A 27835-nucleotide genomic window follows, 5' to 3' on the forward strand; every position below is an offset into this window, starting at 1 on the left:
CTCCTGGTTCACTCCTACTGCATGGAATCTTAGGAAAAGGGGTCTAACCTCTGCATGCCAAGATACTGCTGCTATAGATACCAGACAAGATATATATATATATAAATATAATTATATGTGTATATTATGGTTTGCTGGCTCAGGTAAACTGTGATTCTGCGTGGATTGATCAGACAAGGTGGGGCAGCTCCTGCTCCTTTCCTCTCGCGCTGCTGAATTGGTGCAGTTCTCTGTTGGCCCTGCAACAGTGCAGGAGTTTGTACAGCAGGTCCTGTCACACTGGAGTTTGCTTTTGTGGGAATTTTATGGGATCCCCGTGATTGATTTGACTTGCTGGCAGCGTGAGGGGCAGCATTAGAGTTGGGGGTAGCTCAGCTCTTGCTGCTTTGGAGCAGGGAGGCGTCCCTGGAGGGCAGGGTTTGCAATCCCGTTTCCCGCAGTGGGGAAGCTGCTGCCTCTCCATACGAGGAGCCCTTGTGAGGAAGGGCAGAGCTGGGAGTGGGTGCTGCCCGAGGAGCCTGTGGGACCTTGCTGGAGAGCTGCTGCTGTGTGACAGGAGCCTGAGCAGCCTTGCAGCTTCCCAAATTCCCGTTTGCATGGGCTGCTCTGCATCCAAACCGCGCTTCGCTTTTTCTCCTTCTTTTGTAAAATTTTTATTCCCTCCCCGAAAGCAAAGAGCAGGGAGCCCTGGGGGAATCATCTGTTCCATGGATGGCAGGCAGACTTGCAGGTGCTGGCAGAAGCAGCCCTGTGCCTTTGACATTTTTCCAGGGATTAGCTGCTCCTTTGCAGTGTGCTGGGTGTTCGCAGGCTCCCGTTTACGGAAGGATTCCCAAGAGTTGCTTTGTTTTCTCGTGGCTTTTGCTTCAGTCTGTTCCAGGCAGTGTGGGAGATTCTTCCTGTTGGAGTTTTACAGGCTTGGAGAGGGAAGGGTTTGGATTTTTCAGGATTTTCTTTCCTGTCCTTCGAAGCACTGATTTTGTTGGGGTTTTCTACCTTCCTGGAATGGCTGCTGAGGGTTTTTGTCTGAAGGATGGAGAGGAGCTGTCCGGTATTATTTGAAGCCAGGATTAAGCACAGCCAACAAGGTGATGTAAAGTCAACTCTTCATTTTGTGGGCTAATGGGAAAAATAATAAAACACAGAAAGCAAACCACAAATAATGGCACGGAGACAAATCAGTTAAATTGTAACCCAGGGGGGCGAGGGTCAGCCTTGGGGCCAGCTGGGGCACTGCTCTGGATCAGTGCCACAGGGAAGTGTTGGTGAACACCAGCCCCTGGTTCCAGGCTGGCCAACCCCCAGTTCAGGTGTTAATCACAGTGCAGGGAGCTGAGGGAGGATGGTAGTTGGCATCTTCTGCAAAGCTGTGAGCAAAGGCTCTTTGCTGAGGATAAATGGGGTTCGGTGCCCTCCTCTCTGCTGATGCACGTAAAAAAAACCCCAACCCAGATGGAGCTGATTTTTCTGTCATTTCTGAGTATTTTTACTGCTGTTAAGCTTTCCACAAGTAGAAGCACAGAATATCCTCAGTCAGAAGGGACCCACAGGGACCATCCAGCTCCCGAGTCTGACGAGCCACACCAGCCTTTGTCGAGCTGTGTTCCCCCTGGCATGTGACAGTCCTGCTCAGGGGTGGCTGATCCAGCCCCAAAGGTTCTGCTGGCATTTCCCTGGGCTCAGCACCTGGCATGGGCTGGCACCCCGACGGTGTCCCTGGCACTGGGACCTGCCCTTGCTTCCTGTGGAAAGGTGCCCTCCACTCCCGCGTGCTGTGCTCTGCAGGCTGATGCTTTTCCTCCCGAGCACTCCACATCCAGAAGCCCCGTCCTGGTCCCAGTTTTCCCTCCCTGTCCCAGTTTTCCCTCCCAGCCAGCACATCCCATGATTCTCCTTGGCTTCTGTTCCTGGCTGCAGAGTGCTTCCCACGGGGAGCTCCCGGGAAAATTCCCTTCACATCTGACCAAGCCAACAGCAGAGGGCAACAGAGGATGTATTGCCATGTATTTCCTTGTATTGCCATGTATTGCCATGTATTTCCTTTTATTGCCATATATTTCCTTGTATTTCCATGTATTTCCTTGTATTTCCATGTATTGCCATGTATTTCCTTGTGTTTCTATGTATTTCCATGTATTGCCATGTATTTCCTTGTGTTTCCATGTATTGCCATGTATTTCCTTGTGTTTCCATGTATTGCCGTGTATTTCCTTGTGTTTCCATGTATTGCCATGTAATTCCTTGTATTGCCATGTATTTCCTTTCACTTCTTTGCATCTCCATGACTTTTCCACCTCTTACCCATCTCTGGAACAGGACTGCTCCAGATGCCAAATGTTTGACCTCATCCTAGTCCCTTTCCTGTGCCTTTGGGAGGAGATTTTGGTGCCTTCAGTTACTTTTAAACGAGTGTGCAAGCCTCTTGTGTAATTACCAAAACGAGGGATGCGTTATTCCTCTGCCTGCAGCTAAAATCTGCACTTGGAAGCAGAACAAAACACTGTTTCCAGTTAATTTAATGTCTGTCCCACCAGGCATTTCATGCAGCCCCTAAGCCCTAAAACCTTCCATGCTTCCCAGAGCACCAAGCTTTAGTTCTAAGCTCGAGTCCCACTGCTGGATGGAGACTTGCCCTGTGAAGTCTGGGTATGGTCAGGCAAAGCTGGGCTTTCCCTGCTTTTCCCATCCAGGTGTGCATTAAAAACAAAACAAAACAAAACACAAAAACAAAAACACAAAACCAAAAAACAAAACAAAAACAAACAAACAAACAAAACCGAAAGAAAAGAAAAAGAAAAAAATAGAAAAAAAAGTGGATTCTGTGACTGTGCTTCACATTCTGCTGCTTAGATGGGGTAAAAAATATACAAGGAATAAAAGACAATGCCCTTGTGGCCAGAGCACATGGCTGGAGGCTCTAGAGGTCAAAATTCAGTTCTTTTTTAGTCATAAGCTTCTTGCTAGACACCAGGTAAGTCACTTCATCTTCTGCAGCCACACTTTCACTTCTGCTTAAGGGGGGTAAAAATAGCTGTTAGGGCAGCCTTGGCCTGTATTTCCTGTTTAGATGAAAATCTCTTTCAGAGAGGGTGTTCTCATGGGCTCGTGCTGCACAAGCCTGGGCTTGAGAGCGTTCACCCTTATAAAATCCCTCATCTCCATCCCTCTCACAAATCTCTTTTCCGTCAGGTTGCATTCTGCTCGTGAATCCGAGGACCCATTGGGGTTGTGTTCAGTTAAGAAACAAAACTTTTCTTATTTTCAGTGTATTTTGGCAGCAAAGCTTGACGTAGCTGTGGATGCTCCTCGCGTCCAGTGTGGCTTGAGCTGCCCCATGTCCTTGTACCTGCCAGCTCTGCTTACCCGTGCCACAGCCGCAAGTGACAAGCACCAATGCCAGCTGTCGGCTGGCACGTCCCAGCACGGTGGCACCTGGCAGTGTGCTCCTAGGGAGGCCAGTTTGGGAACAGCAAAGACCTTGTTCCCTTTTTTCCAAGCTCCCCCCACGGTGGGGAGCAGTGGCTGCATCAGATTAGATTCTGGTTTGCCAAAAGCCCCGAAATGTTCATGCTGGGAGGCATGTGGGGGAGCAGATGCAGAGCTCCCTCCTGAGCTGTTGAGGCCACGGCTGCACCGCTGGGAGGAGTTTCGAAAGCCTTTGGGGCTGGCTTCAGTTTGGGTTTTACGCAAGCACTGAGATACCAGCTCCCCTGCTCAAAACCAGCGCTACCTCAGCTCGCCGAGCTCCGTTAGCCCAGCCTTCCCTCAGTGATTTCAGCCAGCAAAGTTTCCACAGTTTCTTCTGGCACATTTATGCTGGGTTTATCCGTACAGTAAATGCTGAATCCCACCTGAGAAACAAGCAGATGAGTAACCAGCCAGTAAATGTTCTTCCAGGTATTTTTGGATCTCTTAGGATGAAGATGCTTCTGGTGGCAGTGGGCTAAGGCACCGCTCAGCAGGAAGCCCATTCTCTCTGCCCCTGGGCCCTGTGGGCTTCTGAGCTCTTCTCAATATTCCCATCAACGCTCATTTTCATTTTCTCACTTGATGGCCGCAAGCAGCATCAGCCAAGCTCTAATGAAGGGCAAGCAAAGCATTTCAGAGCAACAACTAAACATCTCTCAAAGTGCTGCTTCAAGCCCGCTGCCCTGGGAATGTGAAGGACAAGCTGTTTTCCCACCCACGCCCGTGCCAGGGCCGGCTCAGACCACGGGGAGCTGCTGAAGTGGGGGCTGGAATCTGTGTCCAGAGCCCCCCAGCCCCCTCAGACAGGCTCTGCACGCTGGGATTGCTTCGCTCCAAACACACACTGCTGGGGCTGCTCCCAGAACAAGGGGGTTCCACCTGGCTTTTCCCACCTGGAGCACCCTGTCCAGCTCTGGGGCCCCATACACGATGAAGATGTGGATCTGTTGAGGTCACTGCTCCCCGGGCTGGAGCCCCTCTGCTCTGAAGCCAGGCTGGCAGGGCTGGGGGTGTCCAGCCTGGAGAAGAAAATGCTCCCAGGAGACCTTGGAGCCCCTTCCAGGGCCTAAAGGGTACTGGGCTGACTGGGACAGGTTTCAAAGAAGGAGAAAGCCCCACATTTTGTCTCTTCCAGGTTGTCATGTCCACATTCATAGCCCTGAGAAAACCTGATGGGGTTTTTTGTCATAGAGACAAAGGTAAGAAATTGGCTTGACCAGAAGAAGCAGAAAGCAAATACAGGTTTTCCACTACCTTTAATTAAAGTCATGTAAAATAAAGACATGGGCAGCTCTTGAGCAGTTGTCTGCGTGCTGCTCTGTTTGTTCCCTGTCCCTGGAATCCAGTGGGAATGGTAAATACAGACAAAACCTGTTCAAATCAAACAAACGCTCTGGGAAGTGCCATTTCCAAACGCTGCTGTTCTCCATTTGATGGGGAAAATGTGGAAGGTGCAATATCCTTCCCCACTATTGGCTGGCTCTGTGTATCTGTTGATCTGCAGCAATAGGAAGCCAGACAGAAAGACAGTTTGTATGTGGGCTGGAGATGCCTCCTGTGCTCTATCTGAGCTGGAGCAGGGGGAGAAAACTGGCACCCCGTGATGTGGGCAATGGTTGTATAAACACTGCACACGGCAGAAGTCGGGGGCATGAACCCCAAAGGAAGGACAAGTTTAGGAGCAGAGATTTCAGTGCACCACAGTCATGCCTGGAAGGGTATAAAGGCCATCCCTGTCTGGAAATGGTCATGACTTGTTCTAGGGTAACATCTCGAAGATTCAGGCAGTGTTCCTGCTCCCTTGTGCTTTGCATTGTCCAAAAATTCCAGCTGGGACAGATGAGCTGGGCAAGACACGTTAGAAAGAAGGAGAAAGAAGTGGTTTTCCCATCATCAGGAAGCCAGGAGCAGAGCCCAGAGGTCCAGCTGGTTCCCTGTGCAGCATCCCTGGAACAGGCTGCCTCCCTGGCCCTGGCCATCCTGGAGGAGCAGGGCAGTGCCATGCCATGGAACTCTGGGCTGATGGGTTTGGGGGGGTTTGTGCCCAAAGCGTGAAATGGATTTTTGAGGATGCTGAAACAGCTGCTTCTAAACTGCTGAAGCGGATTGAAAATCTCACCTCGGGTAATCCCTTCCAGTTAATTTGGTCTTTGTTCCTGACCTGCAATTCAGGGATGAGCTGGCAGTGATGCTCTTGGCACTGGGGTGCCATCCCTGGCCAGCTCCACGAGCCATCCTGCCAGCAGAAAGCAGGAGGGACCAACCTGTCATTCTCTTCATGGCCATTTCGGTTTTGCCTGGAAAAATGTGCTGGTTCCTGAGCTGGTGACATTGAGGAATGAAGGGCTGAATTCTGCTTTTCCTGCTGGCAGTCAGAAATAGACCTGGAGAGATGATGACTCACCTGTAATTGAGAAAAACTGCGAGGCATCATTATGAGCTTCAACAGTTAAACCCCGATTCCAGCCTGCCAGAAAGAACAGACTGACGAAGCAGCAGAAGGCCGAAAGGAGCTGGAGACAGCATCCAGCACCCGGGAATCCTGGGCTCCGTGGCTGCACCGTGTGTGACACACCTGCCCCGCAGATACCCCGCGTGCTGTGGCACGGTCCCTGCCAGGGGGACGGGGCCGCAGGGGCCGGGGCAGCTGTGCCGGGGCCGGGAGAAGCCCCCAGCCCCACAGCCCGGTGGCAGCAGGGCTGCGCGCTCCTCCTCGCTGCGCCTTCCCCTGCAGCTCCCGTCCGGAGCAGGGATGATGTCAGGGTTGTCATGGCATCGGTATCTATGGAACCGGGAGCAGCATCGTGGGGCTCAAAACCGGCTCGGGACACGCTCCTGGAGCCGCGGGGGGAACTCCCTCCGCGCTAATCGAGGGTTTCCCTCTGAGCTTCTTCCTTTCCCTCCTTCCTGCTGTCCACGGGGAGGGAGCAGGGATGGGGCTGGGTCTCCTCCCGTCCCGTGGCAGCTCTGGGTGGCTCCTTCCGTGCGAGAGGTCAGCCCCACGCATTTTCACTTCCCTTTTCTTGCGCCAGCCGTGACTGTGCAGCAGCAAAGAGCGGCTGCCCAACCTCGCCCTCTGCCCTCGGCCACTGGCCCCGGTGAGTGGCCAGCAGAGCCCTGGCTGCTGCCAGCTCTGAGCCCTCCCGGCTGCAGGGCCTCTGAGGGTCCCCAGAGGGTGACAGCCACCCTTTGTGGGGGTCTGGGCACAGAGGGGGTGTTTATTTTAGGGTCAGGACCCACAGCAGAGGTGAGCTGAGCAGCGCGGTGACCTCCCTGTGCTCCGGGCCATGGCGTCGCCCTCCTGCCAGCAGCCCAGCTGCCCACAGGGAGCCTTTGCCATTGCCTGGTGACACTGGCGTGGGATGGTGACCCGTGCAAGGACACCCCGCCCCTGCCCACGGCACGCTATCCCCAGAAGCAGCACGGTGACTATGGATGGTAATTCTTGGAACAGCACAGCTGGCAGTGGCAAGGTGTCCTGGCTCTTCTGTGGTGTCCCCAGCCCCGGCACAGTGACCACGGCCACAGCATGGTGACCATGGCCACAGGACAGCAGCACTGGCTATCCGCAGTGCTCACAGCTCTGCTGTGGTGGCCATGCCCACAGCTCGGTGACAGTGGCTGTCCCAGTGTTCCAGTGCCCGTGCCCACAGCTCGATGACAGCGGCTGTCACATTCTCACAGTGCCCATGCCCACAGCTTGATGACAGTGCCTGTCCTGCTGTCACAGTGCCCGCAGCCCCATCCCGGTGTCAGTGCCTGTCCCAGTGTCACAGTGCCCATGCCCCATCCCGGTGCCTGTCCCAGTGTCACTGTGCCCATGCCCAGTGCCTGTCCCAGTGTCACAGTGCCCATCCCGGTGTCAGTGCCTGTCCCAGTGTCACAGTGCCCATGCCCAGTGCCTGTCCCAGTGTCACAGTGCCCATGCCCCATCCCGGTGCCTGTCCCAGTGTCACAGTGCCCATGCCCAGTGCCTGTCCCAGTGTCACTGTGCCCATGCCCAGTGCCTGTCCCAGTGTCACAGTGCCCATGCCCAGTGCCTGTCCCAGTGTCACAGTGCCCATCCCGGTGCCTGTCCCAGTGTCACAGTGCCCATGCCCAGTGCCTGTCCCAGTGTCACAGTGCCCATGCCCAGTGCCTGTCCCAGTGTCACAGTGCCCATGCCCCATCCCGGTGCCTGTCCCAGTGTCACAGTGCCCATGCCCAGTGCCTGTCCCAGTGTCACAGTGCCCATGCCCAGTGCCTGTCCCAGTGTCACAGTGCCCATGCCCCACCCGGTGCCCGTTCCTCAGCTCGGGCTCGCAGCGCCGGGAGCGCGCCCCGCGCCGGCCGCGCGCACCTGCCCCGCGCCCACCACCCCCTCTTCCCCCCCCCCCCACCCGACGGGTGGTTCCTCCCGCCGCCCGCACGCGGCGCTGCGGACGAGCCCACGAGGGAGGGGCGCGGGGGGGGCGGGCGCGCGGCCGGCGGCGCGGGGCTCGGCTGGGCGCGGAGCGGGCGCGGGGGAAGATGGAAGGAGCGTCCTTCGGAGCGGGCCGGGCGGGGGGCGCCATCGACCCCGTGGATTTCCTCAAGCAGCCGCAGACCCTCCTCCGGGTGACCACCTGGGTAAGGCGGAACGGCCGCCGGGGCGCGGGGCTGGGCAGCGGCGGCGCGGGGACAGCGCCCGGTGCGGGGACAGCGCCCGGCGCGGCGGGCAGTGCCCGGGCGATGGGCAGTGCCGGGGCTATGGGCAGTGTCGGGCTGATGGGCAATGCCCTGGCGATGGGCAGTATCGAGGTGACGGGCAATGTCGAGGCGATGGGCAGCTCAGGTGCGTCGTGCCCGCAGCCGGTGCATCGTTGCCGGTGCTCGGCGCGGTACCGGCCCCGCGGGCAGTGCCGGCTCCCGGGGGAGCTGGCGCGGAGTTTCCTCGGGAATGCGGCCGGGAGCGGCGGCGGGATGCGCCGCTGCCCCTCTGCCGTGCGGTGCTGGCGGATGCGGCTCGGAGCGGGAGGCAGAGGACATTTTCCTGCCTGCCACGCTCCGTGCATGCGTGTGTGTGACAGAAATCCGGGAGCCAGCCCTGCCCAGCTCCCCCGTGCTGCTCACAGGATGCCGTGCTGCTTGGACGTTTCCCATCTGTGAATTCCCACCGTGGAGCAGGAGGTGGGATGGGCTGTGCAGGGCTCGGGGAAGGCTCTGCTGGTCCGTGCCCGGGGCGCTGTGCCGGGGTGCCCCTGGGGCCGTGGTGCCCCGATGCCCGGGGCTAAGGACGGCTCCTAATTTGCCTCCCCGAGCCTGGCTTTTTGCTGAGATGTGCAGGTGTGCAGGGCCTTGGGAGGTCAGGAATGCCAGGTCCTTCCCAAAAACCCTGCTGTGGGAAGGATCTGCCCGGCTCTCACCGGCTCCATCATTTGGCTGGAGGCTGGGCATGAGCCTGGGGCTTGTCCTCGCCCATGTCACGCCTGTGCTGGCTCCGTGTCACTGTGGCAGCGCTCAGTGAGGCAGGGAGCTCACAGAGCTGTGCTGAGAGGGGCAGTCAGACCCCAGCTGCCCTCCTCCCGCTGGCTCCGAGGGGCTCTCCGGCCTGGGCTGCCCTGGGAGAGGCCCCAGCAGCAGCACAGGAGCACTTCCAGCTGCAGTCACATGCTCAGAGTTAAAGCACACGCTGCAGTGTGTGGCTGACGGGAGCTGCTGTCCTTCCCAGGCCTTGCAGAAGGCCCACAGCTCCACTGCTGGGGAAAAACGGGGCCAGGGATGGATCTGGGGCATCCAGATCCATGGAGGCGGTCTGGATCTTGGTGTGGATCTTGGGGCATTTTGGGCGGGGTTGAGGCACGGGGCAGCAGTTGTTTCCTAGAAGAAAACTTGGTGTGGATCCTCCCTGAGTGGCGATGGCAAGCTGCTGGCAGTGGTGGAAGGTTTGGGTACACAGTTAAATAAATCTGCCCCACTGCTGGTGAGTTCAGCCCCTCCTAAAATAAATGTGTCACCTTGCACCCAGAGGGCTCCCCATCCTTTTTGGATAGAGGGGATTGGACACTTCTGGGAAGCAGGACCAGAGTATGGAACGTGGGTACAAAATAAAGATCCCAGCTTAGGAGATGTTCCTGTATACATTCCCTGGTTCATTCAGTGGTGAAGTTCCTCCTTTCCTGGCTCTGTGCTCCCAGGGAATCAGTGACAAATGAGTGCTTCCAACTGCAGAAAGGCATCAGCTTAACTCCAAACAGCACAGGGCCCACCAGTGTGCACAGACTGGGGTGAGCAGGCTGCCATCCCATGAGTGTTTGCAACACTCAGAGCTGGCCAAAGCCCGCTCAGCAAAAAGGGAGTTTTTTTCTCTTTTCAGTGGGCTGGGGCAGCTCCCTTTGGAGCCTTTTTCCCAGGTCTCTCACTCCCTGGTGGATCTGTCAGGGTTCATCACCGCTCCAGCCTGGGGTTCAGAGCCCCAGTTTGGCTGTCCCAGCCCAGTTCCCCGTGTGTTAAACCAGTTCAGCCTCTGTGGCCCCTGCCCAGCGCCAGCTGGGGCTGCACTCACAGCATCCCCTCCTGCTGCTTGCCTCGAGCCTGCCTTCCAGGCCAAACCCATGGCAGCACGGAGCCATTGGGTCGGGGAGGCAGCCAGAAGCTTTGCTGGGGTCTCTGCTGCCTTCCTCGCTGCTGTCCTGGGCGAGTGGCAGCGCTGTGGCACGTGGTGACATCCGTGCTGGTGGCCCAGAGCCAACAGAACCTCGCCAGGGCGTCCCAGGGGAGATGAGCTGCCCGTGGCAGCACAAAGCAGCCACGGCTGGGTGTTGGGCCAGCCCTGGGCTGAGCTCAGCTTTGGGTGGGCTTTTTCACGTGGTTTTCCTTCCTGTGCCTCGGCGGCGCGGCGTGGTGCCGTGGGTGCCCCGAGCAGCTGGATCCCACAGCGGGGACAGAGCCTTGCTCTGGGTGTGTGGCAGCTTCTCCTGGGGAGAGGAGGAGCTGCCAGCATGGGCTGGTTTGGGTGGGGGTGATGGAGAAACCCCTCAGGGATTGGGGGCCAGCCCCAGGTGCCTGAGGCGAGTGACTCGTGCTGATTGGGCTGATGGCCCCTGCTGGGGCTTCCCACCACCAAAGGAAGGTGCAGTTCCCTTTTTTGGGATTCCAGGGCTGTCTGGGGGATGTTGTGCTGGCAGACATGTGAGGGACTGGCAGGTGAATGGTGAGCAACACGGAAATGCCCAAATGTCAGCGGTGCCCAACGGGGATTCCTGGCTCTGCCTCCCCCCGGGAGAGTAATTCTGAGTATCTGAGGGGGAAAAACACCACTCCTGGCTTGAGCTGCAAAATCAAAAGCTGGAAAGAACCATTTAACAGTTCCCCATTCATCTCTTCCCTCTCTGTCTGATGCAGTTTGTCAGATGAAGATGTGATCGCTCTTGTGGTTTCCTTTTGAGACATTTTTTGCACAGCCAAACAGAGTCGATATTCATGAGGGCTGCCTGCAGAATCATGAGCTCCTTTCTCTGTCACTGCCCGTGCCAGCCAGACTTTCAAGTGGCCACTCAGCTCCTCAGGGCAATTGTTCATTTAATGCAGGCTTAGGTTTGGCTTTTAAAAGCAGTTTTGGAAAATATTCTGGTAAACTTTTTCAGCAATTCCTGTGATTCCATGCAGAGCAGCAGCAGAGGCTCAGTGCTGGGTCCCATCAGTGCACCCTCACGCCCCTGACTGACCCACCCCATCCCACCCCATCCCATCCCATGGATCCCATCCCATCCCATCCCATCCCATCCCATCCCATGGATCCCATCCCATGGATCCCATCCCATCCCATCCCATCCCATCCCATGGATCCCATCCCATCCCATCCCATCCCATCCCATCCCATGGATCCCATCCCATGGATCCCATCCCATCCCATCCCACCCCATCCCATGGATCCCATCCCATGGATCCCATCCCATCCCATCCCATCCCATCCCATGGATCCCATCCCATCCCATCCCATCCCATCCCATGGATCCCATCCCATGGATCCCATCCCATCCCATCCCACCCCATCCCATGGATCCCATCCCATGGATCCCATCCCATCCCATCCCATCCCATCCCATGGATCCCATCCCATGGATCCCATCCCATCCCCGCCTCGCTGGAGCTCAGCAGAAGTGCAGGGAGTGGGCTCTGGATGGCTCCTCAGGGGTTTCTCTTCCTCCTGAGCACTCAGGGCTCTCAGGGAAGAGCTCCAAGGCTGCTCTGGCGCCCCGGAGCCCCCAGCAATGCTCAGAGTCATTAGCCTGATCTCAGCTGCCTCACACTTCGCTCCTGACCGCTTTTCAGAAGGGTCATCAGATTTCTGCCTTAATTTTCTCTTTCTGCAGGCTGTGGATTAAAGGCAGAACTTAAACTGAGCATTTTGGTAATGGAATTATAGGGGAGCTTTGCTGCATCTGAGCTCGAAATGGTTCTGAATTGTCATGCTCCTGTCATCTCTGGTTTCGGGCGCTGCTGGTGTGCCATGTGCTCAGATTGCGGGGCGCGATTAGGAGCCTTGAATGAGCGCTGTGTCTCAGCCAGCCTCTCTTACCACATCAGAAACAGTAATTCAGGAAAAATCAGTCATGTGCTCACCAACAGACATCCTCCCAAGCTGATTAGCCTGGTGAACGTGGCCCTAAACCCATTACAGCCGGCATCAGCCCACCTCTTTCTGTGCCAGAAACCATCTCCGTGGGCACGTGGCAGATCTGGCAGTGCTAAAGCTGAGTTTGGGCCTTCACAGCCCCTGAGAAATGGTGCAGATCAGTGCTGGAACACCCTGGGACTGACAGCTGTGAAGATAAACTGGCCTTCCCTTGGTGCCCGTCTCTGTGGGCACGTGGGAGATCTGGCAGTGCCTAAAGCTGAGCTTGGGTCATCACAGCCCCTGAGAAATGGTGCAGATCAGTGCTGGAAACACCCCTGGGACTGACAGCTGTGAAGATAAACTGGCCTTCCCTTGGTGCCCGTCTCTGTGGGCACGTGGGAGGTCTGGCAGTGCCTAAAGCTGAGCTTGGGTCATCACAGCCCCCCAGAAATGGTGCAGATCAGTGCTGGAAACACCCTGGGACTGAGAGCTGTAAACATAAACTGGCCTTCCCTTCGTGGCCATCTCCATGGTCCTGTGGCAGATCTGGCAGTGCCTAAGGCTGAGCTTGGGCCTTCACAGCCCCCGAGAAATGGTGCAGATCAGTGCTGGACACCTCCCTGGGACTGAGAGCTGCAAAGATAAACTGGCCTTTCCTTTATGCCCATCTCTGTGGGCACGTGGCAGATCTGGCAGTGCCTAAAGCTGAGCTTGGGTCTTCCCAGCCCCAGAGAAATGGTGCAGATCAGTGCTGGAAACACCCCTGGGACTGAGAGCTGTGAAGATAAACTGGCCTTCTGTCATGGTTCTCAAACCACAATACCTTCCCTTGGTGCCTGTCTTCGTGGGCACGTGGGAGGTCTGGCAGTGCCTAAAGCTGAGCTTGGGTCATCACAGCCCCCAGAAAATGGTGCAGATCAGTGCTGGAAACACCCTGGGACTGAGAGCTGCAAAGATAAGCTGCAGGGCCCTGGGGGCTGGTTGTCCCCTGTGCCAGGGGGATCTGTGCCAGGCCCGTGCACAGCCCAGGGCTTAGAGGGGCTTAGGGCAAGCTCGGTGCTAAGCAGGATTTGGCCTGTGCTCATTTGACCTGAATTGTTTTCCTTTCTCCTTTGGGGGGTCCCTCCTTCCCTGGCTGGGCTCCAGGAGGGCAGGGAGCTGGGCAGGAGGAGTTTGGGAGGCAGTGAGGGGTCTCCAGAGCCTGGCCTGGCTCTCTGCCCCCGTGGGCTGTGCCCAGCACTGCTGCTCAGCAGCCACTGTGGTTTTTTTGGGCACGCAGGACTTGGGAAGAGATGTGAAAATTTGATTTTATGTTTCAGAAGGTTGGTTTATTATATTATGATATATATTGTATTAAAAACGTTACATTAAAATTATACTAAAAATAGAGAGAAAAAGATATTAAAAAGCGAAATAAAAATAAAATAAAATGAATAACAAAGTCTTGTGACTCACTAGAAAGTCTGAGTTAGTTGCTAAGTAGAAATACTCAATAAAGACCAAGCAAGGAAGCACCTGTTGCATTTTACAGAAACAAACAGTCAGTTATTTACATTTGTTCCCGAAGCTTCTCAGCTTCTCAAGAAAAAAAAATCCTAAGAAAAAAATTTTCATAAAAATATCATAATAACAAGCCACGGCAGAGGAAATGAGCTCTGGGCTGTTCCTCCTCGTGCTGACGTGAATGTGTGTGTAACCACTGGGCTCTGCAGTCTCCTACAGCCCCTCACCTTCTGCTGGTGTTTTTTGTAGGTCCCGAGTCCCAGTGCAGCTCCTCAGCAGTGGGAACATCTCACCTTAAAATGGCTGACAGCTCCCGCCGAGGCTCTGGGCTCCTGCTCCCCTGTGCTGGTTGCTTCTTGTTTTCCTCGCCTGGCTCTGCTCAGGCTGCGAGCTCTGCTGAAGCACATTTTAGGGGATGGGCTGCAGGAAGCTGAAAGCAGCAGGGAGGAAAACTGTGTGTGGTGTGACATCCGTGCTGGTGGCCCACCGTGCCACCCCCCGACTGCCAGAGCCAACAGAACCTCGCCAGGCCGTGCCAGGGGAGATGAGCTGCCCGTGGCAGCACAAAGCAGCCACGGCTGGGTGTTGGGCCAGCCCTGGGCTGAGCTCTGGGGGTCCAGCCTGCTGGAGCTTCAGGAGGGAGCGGGGATCTGCAGAGCACAGCTCCTGGAGAAAGGCAGGCAGCCTGGCCAGGCAGCATCCTCCAGATGGCCAAAATGGGGTGGAGGGAGGGCAGACACAGCTCCAGCTCCGTCCACACCTGGAGGGTGTCTCCAGCTGGGCACGGCAGGGTCCCAGCACCCTGGGCTCCTGCGGGGGCCTGAGGGGTCCAGCAGAATCCTGGAATGGTTTGGGGTGGAAGGAGCCTTAAAACCCATCCAGTGCCACCCCTGCCACGGCAGGGACACCTCCCACTGTCCCAGGCTGCTCCAAGCCCTGTCCAGCCTGGCCTTGGCACTGCCAGGGATGGAGCAGCCCGAGCTTCTTTGGACGCCTTGTGCCAGCGCCTGCCACCCTCTGAGCAGGGAAGACCTGTCCCACTGTCCTGTCCACTGTCCTGACCCATTGTCCTGCCCATTTTCCTGTCCCACTGTCCTGTCCACTGTCCTGTCCCACTGTCCTGTCCCGTTTTCCTGTCCCACTGTCCTGTCCCACTGTCCTGTCCCGTTTTCCTGTCCCACTGTCCTGTCCCCTTGTCCTGCCCATTGTCCTGCCCATTTTCCTGTCCCACTGTCCTGTCCCGCTGTCCTGCCCCATTGTCCTGTCCCACTGTCCTGCCCCACTGTCCTGCCCCATTTTCCTGTCCCACTGTCCTGTCCCACTGCCCTGTGTCACAGAAATGCTGCCTGGCCTGGAGAAGTGTCTCTTCTTGCTTGGAAGCAGACTTTAACTGGGGGAGCTGTGCTGCTGGCTTCATCCACAGGAGAGGTCCCAGTTGCTCCCTAGCGTGGTGGGACCCCAGCTCCCTTTGCCCCTCCGTGTCCCCGCGGGTCTGGGGGCTCCTGAGCTGTGCTGTGCTCCCTCCAGGGTGGCACTGAGGCTGCTCTGTGTGCTGAGCTGCAGCTCTGTGTGGAAAGGATGGGAGAGGAGAGCTCTCCTCCTTCCCATTCCCCCCAGGCAGGGCAGCGCCCGTGGGCTGCTGGAGCTGCTGGAGCTGCTGGAGCTGCTGGATTTGGGGCTCCCAGCGCTCAGGAACCCCCACACAGGAGCCCCCGAGCTGCCAGCACATCCCCGTGGCAGCTTTGGCAGGATGCGAGGCTGGAAGATGCGATTTCCCGCCGGGGTGGCTGGGGAGAATCCCGTTCTCCTGCCGTGCCTTGCGCCGGTTCAGCCAGGAAAAGCAGGATTTGTGGCTGGGCTGTTCAGCTGGAAAATGGAGCGTCCTGTGAAGGCCCCCGTGCAAATCCTCTGAGATGCTGCTCAGGCCCACCAAAGCTCGCTGACAGTGGAAAATCTGACCTTGTGTTTTCCCTGATGAGCTGGTGGGGGCTTTGAGCCCCTGTGGTTGGTGAAGGTGATGGGGAAAATGCACTTGATCTGTGGGAACTTCAAAAAAAAACCACAGGGGGTTTATTTCCCTGCCCACATTTATTTCATCCACCCACGTTTTCCTAAAATAAAAGCACTTTTTCGTCTATACTTAGAAAGACAACACCAAATTTATTCTCATTAAAACGTTTCACCAGCACCAGTGGGTTTTTTAAGAAAAACCATAACATTGCAATCCCGGGGTGAGGGAGAGGTAACCCGTGGAAAGGCACGTTTTGACAGGAATATTCCAGGTGGTGCTGATGTTTCGAGCTCATCTATCCAACGTGTGCACTTGGAATTCGTTGCTCCTTTGGCCTCCCGAGGCAAAGCTGTGTGTGCTGTGTTCTGTGCGGTGAAATGTGGCTGTGGGGCTCTCATGGTTTGAGCCCCTGGGCTTGTCTGGCAGCAGGAAGGATGCTCTGCTTTCCAAAATCCTTTGGGACTGGAAGTTAGGTGATAAAACATCCATTTTTAAAAAATAAAACCATGGGCATTGACAGCCCCGGGTGTGCAAAGCTGGAGCAGGCCCCACACAGCTGTGAACTGTATTTTTGGGGGCTCCCCTCCCCACCAAAGCTCGGGCTCCAGGAGGCTCCCCCAGGCTTGGAGCAGGATTTCAGCCCTGGGAGGGCTGAGGGGAACTTCTCAGAGGAGCCGAGTACGAGTTTGCCGGGCTGCCAGAGAAGTAATGGTGTGGAATCAGAGGTCCTCAATTATTCATGTTTTCCAGAATCACAGTGCTTCTTCCCAGGGCCTGTTTCATAAATGCTGCTGCTATTTCTGATGGTAAATAACAATTTTGCATTATTTATGGGCAGATTTTTACAACTGCTGATGTTACAGCTGCTGCCAACGCTCTGGGAAGACGATTAGTGCTGTTTGTTGTTGTTTGTGCCTTACACACAGCCCCTCCTGGGGGAGCCTGGGCCTGGGAGGATGAGGATGGAGGCGAGGGTGGGGATGAGGATGGGGATGGGAAGGATGAGGATGATGGGGATGGTGGGGATGAGGATGATGATGGGGATGATGATGGTGATGAGGATGGTGATGGTGATGTTATGATGGTGATTATGATGGTGATGATGATGATGGTGATGATGATGATGATGGTGATGATGATATGATGGTGATGATATGATGGTGATGATGATGATGATGATGGTGATGATGATGATGGTGATGATGATGACAATGGTGATGATGATATGATTATGATTATGATAGTGATGATGATAATGATATAATGGTGATTATATGATGATGGTGATGATGGTGATGATGATGATGATGGTGGTGATGATGATATGATGGTGGTGATGATGGTGATGATGATGATATGATGGTGATGATGATGATGATGGTGATGATGATATGATGGTAGTGATGATGGTGATGATGATGATGGTGATGATGATGGTGATGATGATGATGATGATGGTGGTGATGATGATGATGGTGATGATGATGCTGTGCCATCCCAAGTGCTCCCCAAGCACAGCACCAGTGAGGAACAGGGTACAGGATGTGGGTGTCCCCTGAGCTCATGGCTGGTGCTCAGGGCTCGCCTGGGCCAGGGATGGGTGGGGACAGGGCCCCAGGCCGGGCCTGAACTCCCAGAGGAGCCTCTTCTCTCTGCCCTGCGTGCCTGCAGGGAGCCGGCGGGGAGCCAGCGGGGCTGCTGGGGCTGGCAGGGATGAGATCAGAGGCTGCCAGTGTGAGGGAGGTGTGCCTGCCCTGCCCTGCCCTGCCCTGCCCGGCTCACAGCCCCTGCCCTGCCCGGCTCACAGCCCCTGCCCAGGGCTCCAGGGTGGGATCCAGGGCAGGATCCAGGGCGGGATCCAGGGCAGGATCCAGGGTGAGATCCAGGGCGGGATCCAGGGCGGGATCCAGGGCAGGATCCAGGGTGGGATCCAGGGTGGGATCCAGGGCAGGATCCAGGGTGGGATCCAGGGCGGGATCCAGGGCGGGATCCAGGGTGGGATCCAGGGCAGGATCCAGGGCGGGATCCAGGGCAGGATCCAGGGCGGGATCCAGGGCGGGATCCAGGTGGGATCCATAGTGGGATCCAGGGCAGGATCCAGGGTGGGATCCAGGGCAGGATCCAGGGCGGGATCCAGGGTGGGATCCAGGGCAGGATCCAGGGCGGGATCCAGGGCGGGATCCAGGGTGAATTGTGCTGCTCCTGCAGCCTCCCCTCCTGCCTTTGGGGATAAGGGAATTCCTGGGGTGTGCAGCAGGGGATGGTGTCACCTCAGGCAGCCGCTGCCATCGCTCTTTCTCCTGCCTGCAGGGGTGTCACAGGGGTGTGGTGACAGGGGTGTGGTGACAGGGGTGTGACACCTGCGGTGCCAGCATGGCCACCTGGGCAGCCCCAGCAGCCCCTGTCCTTCTGTCCCTCCTGGGCCCAGCCAGGTCACTGCTAACAGATTCAGGAGCTGCACCTTTCAGCCCCTGCTGAAAAATCGCCCTGCTGCTCCCAGGGCAGCCTGTGGCCCTGTGCCACCTCCCCACACAAGTCCCCTGTCCCCTCCAGCAGCCATCCAGCCCTTCCCTGGCTCAGCTGCTCAGTTGTCCCCTGTCCCTGGGGACACCAGGCACTTTGTGGGGCCCATCCTGAGAGCAGAGAGCAGCACAGCACCAAGTCCCTGCAGGGACCTGCCCCATCTGGGTGTTTTTCCCCTCCCCAGCGTGTCTGGAGAGGCAGGTCCTTGCACTGCTGTGCCCAGCAGGGCCCTGGAAGGCAGGAGGAGGTTCCACCTGCCAGAGCAGGAACGCCCAGGTGCAGCCTGGAGCCACCGACCTTTGTCGAGCCGGGATGTGTGTGACAAACGCCACGTTGCCATGGGGCCCGGGGCGGGATTGTCGGCGGCACTGCTGCTGTGGGGAGCAGAGTTCAGTGCCAGCAGCAGCACGTTGTGTTCTCTGCTTGCTCCTGCAGATCTTCTCCATCGTGGTGTTCGGCTCCATCGTGAACGAGTGCTACGTGAACAAGGACAGCCAGCACCCCGAGCTGCTCTGCATCTTCAACGAGAATGAGAGCGCCTGCAGCTACGGCATCGCCGTGGGCGTCATCGCCTTCTTCGGCTGCATCTTCTTCTTCGTGCTGGACCTGCAGTTCCAGCAGATCAGCAGCGTCAAGGACCGCAAACGGGCCGTGCTGCTGGACCTGGGCTTCTCAGGTACCCTGCTCTGCTCTGCTCTGCTCTGCTCTGCTTTGCTCTGCTCTGCTTGGCTCTGCTCTGCTTTACTCTGCTCTGCTCTGCTCAGTTCTGCCTCCCTGGGCTCCTTGCTGTGCCCTGCCTCTCCTCTCTGGAGCCTTCCCCGCTCCTCCCGTGGCCTGGCACCACTCCTGTGCCTTGGCTGGGGACAGCATGGGTGGCAGGGGAGCTGTCCCATGCAGCCATGGGCTCAGTGAGCACTGCGGGAGGCATCTGTGCTGGCTGGGGACACTGGGGTGTCCTCACTCTGCAGCTGGAGGCGTTCCCTGAGCCGGGTCTGGCGAGGCCACCCGCAGGGGTGAGGCTTGGTGGTCACATCTCAGAGCCCACAGCGGGGTTTTACCTGCTCACTCCTCCTGCTCTGGCTCACGGAAAGCAAAGGTGCTTTCAGCGGCTGCCTCGGGTCTGGTTTCACTTTGTGCGCGGGTTTGGGGCAGGGCAGGAGCAGCTCTGGGACCTGCTGTGCCCTGGAGCTGAGCTGATCCCTGCAGACAGGAGCAGGCAGGGTGCTCCGGGCAGGCAGGGAACACCTCTGCTGTGTCCTGGCAGCTGCCTGGCTCCCCTTGCAGCTGCTGCTGTGCGCTCCCGGGCTCTGTTCACAGTCTGAGGTGATTTATCCAGCACAAGGTCCCTGATGGCTCTCTGTCCCAAATGAAGACATCCATCATCCCGTCCCCGCCTTGCCCGTTGTTCAGGCTGTTCTCTCCTCGCTGCAAAGCTCATTTCCAAGGTGCTGGAGCATCCAGCCCTCGTTAGATAAAATTTACAGCCCCTTCTGTGAGGCTTGGTGCCTGAAATCCTTGGATTCCAGCAGAAGGGGGACACCACATCCACCCTGTGGCTGCTGCTGTGTCACCGAGCCAGGCTGGGATCCTGCTCCCACCCTGGCAGCCTCTGCTTCCTGCCAGCCCCGGGGAGCTGAGCACTGCTGGGGGCTCAGCTGGCACTGCTGGCACTGCTCTCAGACCCTGCCTCCTTTCTCCTCTGTCCCTGGGATGGATCCACTGCGAGGAGAAATGAGGGAGCCATCCTGGAGTCCTGGAATCCTTGGAGCCTGGAATGGTTTTTCGGAAGGGACATTAAAGCCCGTCTTTAAAGGGACATTGGAAGGGACATTAAAGTTCCACCTTCCACTTGACCGGGATGCTCCAAACGCAGTTCAGCTCTTCCAGGGCTCCAGGGGCAGCCCCAGCTGCTCTGGGCACGCTGTGCCAGGGCCTGCCCACCCTCCCAGGGAAGAACTATTCCTGAAGTGCATCAGGGCAGTACCTGGGTGGCGGCTCTGGGGCACGGCCGGGGCTTCAGGGCTACACGGGCAGCAGCATTTACAGCCTTCTCTTCCAGCTGCTCCTCCAGCTGTTCCCGTGGACAGGCTCGCTGGAGACCAGCTGTGACGGGGCTGGTGGCACATCCTCCCGGTGTTTGCCCTAGCTGATCGTTATCTGCCGGCTCCGCGGGGCTTCCCGGCTCTCCTTCCCTGCTCCAGCCGGAGCTGGGGCTGGCACACGGGACCACACCCGTCACTGCCAGCTCAGCCCCCCGAGAGGGCTTTAAAATTCCTGTCACCCCTCCAAGCATCAGCCCACCCCCCCGGCTGCTGTCCCGGAGGTGCTGGCCGTGCCTGACCCCAGATCTGCCCTGGCAGCGGTGCCTGCCTCGCCCGTGGCACCGGGGCCATCCTCCTGCCGCCCAGAGCTGCCCTGCAGGGGAAAAGCCTCTCCCCGCAGCGCGGAACCTCCCGGAGGGCAGCAGCGGCTGCCCCGCGCTCCCGGCTGAGGATGCTGATGGCTCCGGCGTGAGGAAGGTCGGTGCTGCAGAGGGGTTTGGCAGCTGCAGTTCCCAGCGCAGCCGTGCTGGCTGTGCATGATGTCATTTTAACTCCTGGCGTCCCGGGGGTGCCACCGGGGCTGGGGTGGCACCGGGGACAGAGTGGCAGCGGCGGGGTCAGCGGCAGTGTCCTGCCAGGGAGGATGAGCTGCACTGGGTGCAGTGGTACCCACGGGGGTGCTTCCCCTGCACAGAGCAGTGCCAGCCCCAGTGCCAGCCCTGGGTCCCCAGCCTTGTCCCCGAGCCTAACCAGTGCCAGCCCAGTGTCCCTTGTGCCAGCCCTGGGTCCCCAGCCTTTTCCCAGAGCCTAACCAGTGCCAGTCCAGTGTCCCTTGTGCCAGCCCAGCCTTGTCCCTGAGCCTAACCAGTGCCAGCCCTGTGTCCCTTGTGCCAGCCCCGGGTCCCCAGCCTTGTCCCTGAGCCTAACCAGTGCCAGCCCCAGTGCCAGCCCAGTGTCCCCAGCCTTGTCCCTGAGCATAACCAGTGCCAGCCCAGTGTCCCTTGTGCCAGCCCTGTGTCCCAGCCTTGTCCCTGAGCCATCCTGCTGCTCCCCCCGTAGGAATTAACCTCTGGGAGCTGCTCTTGTTTCCCCTCTGGGTTTTTAGCTTCCAGCATGCCCCAGTGTGGTTCTGAGCAATGGCTGAGGTCCAAACGTGGGGCTGGGGCTGGTTCCCGTTCCAGGGAGAGCTGCTGGGGAGGCCCCTGTACCAGCAGGGGAGCAGAACACATCCCTGGGTTAGAGGGTGACCTTTAAGGGGTGAATCCCAGGAAATCTCTGCCCTTTGGTGCTGGCAGCAAGTGACTGTCCTGAAGGGAAGTGAAAATGCTTGTGCAGAGATTTGGGTGGCTTTGGTGACAGGACTGGCTGGGTTTGGTGAAGTGTCTGTCATTTGGAAAAGGAAACCCGCTGATCCTTCCTGAGAAGGGAGGATTCCTTCCACGGCCAGGCCTGGAAGGGATGGGAATTCCCTGGATGGGAATTGCCAGGCCCAGCTGTGCAGGAGGAGGCAAGGAGCTGTGTGTCTCAAACTGCAATTAGGGGCAAATTCTCAAGGCCTCGAGCCCTGCGCCTCCAGCACTCAGTGTGGATGCTGCCAGGCATTTTATGGCAAATTTAGGGAAAACTGGCAAGATAAATGGGAATAAATGGGAATAGATGGGAATAAATGGGAATAGAGGTGAATAAATGGGAATAGAGGGGAATAAATGAAGGTTCTGCTGTGCTGCTGATCCTTGGGATCCTTGGGATCACTCCCAACATCCCCGTGTGCACCGACACCCAGAATATGAGACAGGAATGGTGGAGACCCTGCAGGCAGCACCAGGGGAGGGTCCAGATGCTGCAGCTCCTCTTCCCAGGGCTGGACAGCACCCCTGCTGCTGGCCCTGTGTGGCTTTTCCTTGGCTGTGCCCTGAGCTGCCTGGCACTGGCACTGCTGGTGGCTGGGGATGGAATTAGGGCAGCTGCAGCCGTATCTTGCTCGGCCAGCTTTGCTTCCAGGCAGGAATAATCAAATAATCACCAGAGGGTTTCTGCTCAGCTCCACAGGCCCGGGGGGATTCTCTGCAGGGATGAGCAGAGCTCTCACGTGTCCTGGAATCACGGAATTACAGAATGGGTCGGGTTGGGAGGGGCATTAAAATCCATCTCATCCCCCCTGCCACGGCAGGGACACCCTCCACTGTCCCAGGCTGCTGTCCAGCCTGGCCTTGGGCACTGCAGGGATCCAGGGGCAGCCCCAGCTGCTCCGAGCCTCCCCACACTCACAGGGAAGAATTTCTCCTCAATATCCAGCACAAATCCACCCTCCCTCAGCTCAAGGCCATTTCCCCTTGTCCTGTTATTCAATGCCCTGGTGAAAAGTGGCTCTCCAGCACGTCTGGGGAGGGTGTGCTGTCCCTGGGGCTCACTGAGATCAGGCTGAGGCGTGGCTGAGCTCAACTTCAGGCGGGCAGCACGCTGAGATGTCCCCACAGGCTCCTTCCATCTCTGGGTTTGTGCTCAAAAAGCTCCTTTGGGCCCAGGCTCCCAAAATTCCCATTCCTGTTGGAACCTCCGTGGTTTGTGCAGCAGCAAAGCAGAGCTGCTGGGCAGGGGCAGCACTGACCCGCTCAGCTCCTGTGGGATTTTGAGTGAATTTCAGACAGGACCCCTGAGTTGTTTTGGGTGATTTTATTTATTTTCCTTATCTTCTGCATAGGCAGGAAGGGTGAGTTCAGCTCACATCTTCCCTGCATGGCTCAGAGGGTCACAAGGCTGTTAGCTACAAGACCTTTTAAGGATTTATTGACCAATAAAACACTGCTAACGAGGATATTTATGCTTTTGACCCAACCCTTCAATGGTTCATCTGATGGACTCATGCTACAGTGTGAGCTTTCTTAGCCAATCAACTTATGACACCCAAACTGACAGTGCTACACTTCAAAACTCAAAACTTTCTTCTCCTTAGCTTGACCTGTCTCTGCTTCAAACCATAAATCCATTCTCCCTTCCAGCTCCTCAGTCTGGGAGCCTTTCCCAAGGTCCCAGATCAAACCCTGGGTTTCACTCCAACCTTTGGCTCACAGCCCCAAGGTTCTGGGGGTTCCCTGCCTTCCAGATTCTGTGTTCCCCTGCAGGTTTCCTGGCCTTCCTGTGGTTTGTAGCCTTCTGCTTCCTGGCAAACCAGTGGCAGAGGACGACGCTGACCCGGGGCTTCTCGCAGGGCGCGGACGCGGCGCGGGCGGCCATCACCTTCTCCTTCTTCTCCATCATCATCTGGGTGAGGGGGCCGAGCAGAAATGAAACCTGCCTGAGCTGCTGGGGGAGGCTGGCTTTGCAGAAGTGGACGCTGCCGGGCGGCGAGGGGCTGTCCTGGGGAGCCTGCGGGCTCTCCACGCCTGGGACTGCTGGCTCCTGGCCAGGGGAGCTTCAGCTCGGCCTCCTCTGCCCGGGGAATTCCAGGCTTCCCTTTCTGCCGAGGCCGGGAGGTTTTGTTCCCGTTGGAAACGTGTGGCCAGCCACGAGCTGCCCCGGTTTCGGGACCTGCTTGGAGGCAGGGAGTCCCCAGGAGCAGAGCTCTGCACCGAGCAGCTTCACGGGGTGGCTGGGGGACTTTGGGAGCTCTCAGGCTCATCAGCTCCTCCAGAGACACACCAGCCTGGCCCCTCTGCTGTCCACCTGCAGAAGGGGCTTAGAAACCCCCTTGATCCCATTTTCAGCTCCACCTGGGCAGAGGAACTCCAGCCAGGGCTGTGAGAAACTCCCTGATCCCATTTTCAGCTCCACCTGAGCAGAGGGACTCCAGCCAGGGCTGTGAGAAACCCCAGGGCTCACCTGGACCCCACCTGGGCCAGGGGGCTGTGCCACCCGGGGGGCTCCCACCCCAGAGCTGTGTGTGGAGAGGCAGGGATGGCTCTGGGTTCCCTCCAGCTTCCCCTGGGCACAGAGCCCCGGGATGTGCCCTAATTCCACGTTGCCTCCAAAGAACTGGGGCAAAAGGCAGCGCGAGGCTCTCCAGCTCCAGCTCTCCCCCAGTTCCACTGCTCCTGCTTTATGATTATCCCAATAAATCTCTTTTAATCCCAGCTCTTCCCCATCTCTGCCACGGGGAAGGGCCCTGGGGGGATGCTGATCTGCTGCCACCCCGGGAGGGCTGTGGGGACACCACTGCCACCCTGTCCCATCCCAAAGGCTGGCCGCGATGGCCGGGGAGCCATTCCTGGCCTCTGCAGACACTTTTTAGCCTCCTCAGAACGTCGTTTACAAACGAATTGAATTGTTAATGAAGCCTCCTGGAAGGAGAGCGAGCGCGGGGCGCTCCCGGCTTTGCCGCCCACGTTTCCCACCGTTTGCAACCTCAATTCCAGCAACCTGGAAAAGGGTGAAGGAGTCTCGGCAGAACTGACCCAGTTTTCCGGGCTGGCTCCCGGCAGCTCTCCCTCCCCACAGCAGATGTGTTTATTTGGGCCAGCAGTGCCAGATGTGCACGGCCAGGGCCCCCCACGCCAGGCAGAGCTCTGGGGTCACCCTGCCCCTCAGAAATGGCCTCTGCAGTGTTCCCGGGGGGTTTGGGGCTGGGTTGGCTCCCTGGTACAAGGGAGTGGGGCGGCAGCCTGCGGGGTGCTGCAGGGGCTCGGTGCTCTGCAGGCAATGGGGGATGTGGGGTGCTGGGGGATGTGGGGTTCAGAGGGCTGTAGGATCCCAGGGGGGATTTGGGCTCCTGGAGGAATTCGAGGTCCTGGGGGTTTGGGGATCCTAGGAGGACATGGGGTCCTGGTGAGATTCGAGGTCCTGGGGGTTTTGGGAACCCTGGGAGGACATGTGGTCCTGGAGTGATGTTTGATGCTGCTGAGACACAGCATGCTGGGGAGATTGGGGGGTCCTGGGAGTTTGGGGGTCCTGGGAGGATCAGGGGGTCCAGGGGTGATGTGTGATGCTGCTGAGACACAGCATGCTGGGGGGACACGGGGTCCTGGGGGGATTGGGGGGTCCGGGGGGTTCCGGGGTGCTGCGGGGTGGCAGCCCTGCCCCGTGTGACGCTGTCCCTCGCTGCCGCAGGTGGTGCTGGCGCTGCGGGCGCTGCAGCGGTACCGCCTGGGCACGGACATGTCCCTGTTCGCCACCGAGCAGTTCGGCACCGACCCCGGCGCCTCCTACCCCGGCTACCCCGGCGGCAGCGGCGTGGAGAGCACGGAGACCTACCAGAGCCCCCCGTTCACCGAGACCTTAGAGGCCAACCCCAAAGGTTACCAAGTGCCAGCGTACTGAGGGGCCGCGGCGGTGCCACCCCCGCCCGGTCCCCGATGTCCCCAGCCCCGTTTCCTTGCCGTGGCGAGTCAGTGCCGGGTCCCTTTATTAGCTCGTTGTGCAGTGAATTCTGTACAGTGGTATTGGTTCTTGTCTTACCTGTCCCAGGGTTTCTAAAAGCAGTGTTCCCTCTAAGCCAGGAGGAAGGAAGGTTGGTACCGCATCACCGACACGTGGGGAGGAGGAGGAGGAGGAGGAGATGTCCCCTCCGAGCTCGGCTGGGAAAGCCCAGGACACCTTTTCCTCTTAGAAAACAGCAGCCGAGGAATTCTTATCTCGTTCTTCCAGAGCTAACACAGAATCCAGCGAGGGGGGTGGGCAGTGGGGGGAGCTGGCCCTGGCTGCTCCCGCTGTGGAGCTTCCAGTCCAAGTTCCAGGAAAGTGCCAAATTCACAGGGAAATCGGTGGTGCCTGTGTTTTCCTTTGTATATACTTGCTGCACAAAACAAATATCCAAACGGGTGTTTCCAGGCTTGGTTTAGAGGCACAGGGGGGCACGGCAGGCCGGGGTTGGGAGCGGTATCCGGAGCGCTCCTACGCTCCAGCAGGTCCTGGTTGAGGGTTTCAAAAGTTGCTGTTTGAAATGGAAACCAGCAGGAGCTGGTTGCTGACTGGGAGTAGCCTGTGGTCAGGGGGAATGGGGCACTTCGTGGTTCCGTTTCCTCGTGGGGGATTGGGAACTGTGCAAATTCCTAAGGAATTTTGGGTTGGCGGCACTGACATCCTCACCCCGGAGAGGTGAGGGCCGAGGTGAAGGGCTCAGACTCGACATCCAAGGCCATTAGGAGCAATATTGGACTTGCATTTTTATTCTGGGAGCAGCCGCCATCCGTCAGCTGCAGCAGAAGCCCGGGTGGGGACACGTGTGTCACCCTGCAGCCTCCAGAAATGAGGGATTCAGGCAGGGAGCCGGGAGGGCTGCACAGGCCATCGGAGTCCATCCCGTGTGGGCTCACAGCCGTGTCGGAGGTGGTGTGGGAAGAGTCAGTGAAAAGCAGCCAGGAACAGGCTCGGGCCGGGGCTTCAGCTGCAAAGAACAAAGGAGAGGAGGGAATGTGTAAAACCCAGCAGATCAGCCACCTGCCACCTCTCCCTGCCCGTGTGGCAGCTGGTCCGGGCTGTGCCACTGAGGGCTGGAACTCGAATTCCCAGCCCGTGGGTGGCAGCTCCGTCCCTGGAGGCTCCCGGCGCTCCGGGCTCCTGCCGGCAAAGCCACCGCTGCCTCGGAGCAACAGCCACCACCTGTCCCCTCCCTGCCACAGGTCGCCGTCGCCACAGCTCATCCTGCTGCTGGGTGGCAGATCAGTGTGCTAATTAATGAGCAGCAGGTTAATGCTAATTAAGCAGCCAGTCGTGCCCAGGGCAGGCCGCTGGCGAAGCTCCTTGCCTTGGCTCCGGGTCCTGGCTGTGCCCAGCCCCTCACAGGTGCCTGACCACGACACCCCAGTGCAGCATCAGCCTCAAGGGATTCCGGGATCTTTGTGGTTTTGTGGAGTCAGTTTTGCTGGGAAAGAAAAAAAAAAAAAAACCCGAGGATTTTGATACAGGGTACGGTAGAACTGTAGCAATATTTTCCTTAGAGGGAACACTGAAACTTTAGCAGCACAAACAGTACTTGTGTTAATATTTTAGCAAAATTATAATCAATTTAAATGTTTAAATTGATTGTACGTGAGATAATGTTCGTTGGGTACAGTGTATTTTTTCTAACTATAACATAACTGTTCCAGAGTTTCCGTGTAACCGTAAAGAGCTAAAGCTGTGTCTGCCTGCGGGACACGTCCTGCCCCGTGTGCCCCCTGCTGAATATTACACGCTCTGAATGTCCCCCCGAGGCCTGCATTGCCTTTCTTTGCCCCCACACGCACATCCCACCACGCTCTGGGACACGGGGAGGACACCAGCGCCGCTCCCGGTGCTTCCCGAGGCTGGCTGCAGCTTCCCAGGGATTCCTTCGCCCTGCAGGAGGAAGGGCTGGGTGCCTCAGGGGCTTCCTGGCAGCGCAGGAGATGCTCCTTGATGAAACTGGGCTGGGAACGGATAACCTGTCCAGCCTCACCACTCACCCGGGGGGTGATCCTCTGCGCCCAAAGTGCCCGTCAGGCAGTGCAGGGGTGGCAGCCCTGCTGGGGTGGCACTGGGACGGGCAGGAGCCACAGCTGGAGCGTTTTTGCAGGGAATGGCGCTGGGCTCGTGTCCCGTGTGGCCGTGCCAAGGCCGTGTCACCAGGCAGGACGGGACAGCCCCAAACTCCCTGGCCGTGGTGAGAGCCCTCACCCACCTCAGCCAGCCTCACAGCCCCAGCCGGGGGTTTGTTGGTGCAGTCCCTGGCCTCGCGGGGTGACACCCGTGCCTGGAATCCTGCCCCAAACCCTCGGGGAGCCCCCCAGCGTCCCCCCAGTGTCGGGTGTCACCGTG

The 27835-nt window shown here is 57.9% G+C and overlaps 1 protein-coding gene across 1 annotated transcript; it reads left to right on the forward strand.

Moving 5' to 3' along the window:
- Positions 1–7919: 7919 nt before the first annotated feature.
- On the forward strand, positions 7920–27245 carry SYNGR3 (synaptogyrin 3). The gene is made up of 4 exons (XM_038151379.1): positions 7920–8076; positions 18519–18759; positions 23248–23390; positions 25169–27245. The coding sequence occupies exons 1-4, from the start codon at positions 7978–7980 to the stop codon at positions 25376–25378; spliced, it is 693 nt and encodes a 230-aa protein (XP_038007307.1). The 5' UTR covers positions 7920–7977; the 3' UTR covers positions 25379–27245.
- The last annotated feature ends 590 nt before the right edge of the window (positions 27246–27835 follow it).

This window comes from Motacilla alba, chromosome 14 (assembly GCF_015832195.1).
Source record: "Motacilla alba alba isolate MOTALB_02 chromosome 14, Motacilla_alba_V1.0_pri, whole genome shotgun sequence".
In the NCBI taxonomy this organism is placed as follows: Eukaryota; Metazoa; Chordata; class Aves; order Passeriformes; family Motacillidae; genus Motacilla; species Motacilla alba.

Coding starts and splice junctions, on each gene's coding strand:
- SYNGR3 (XM_038151379.1), top strand. CDS start 7,978: ATGGAAGGAGCGTCCTTCGGAGCGGGCCGGGCGGGGGGCGCCATCGAC. Junction 18,760..23,247: donor GCTGGACCTGGGCTTCTCAG/GTACCCTGCTCT, acceptor GTTCCCCTGCAG/GTTTCCTGGCCTTCCTGTGG. Junction 23,391..25,168: donor TCTTCTCCATCATCATCTGG/GTGAGGGGGCCG, acceptor TCGCTGCCGCAG/GTGGTGCTGGCGCTGCGGGC.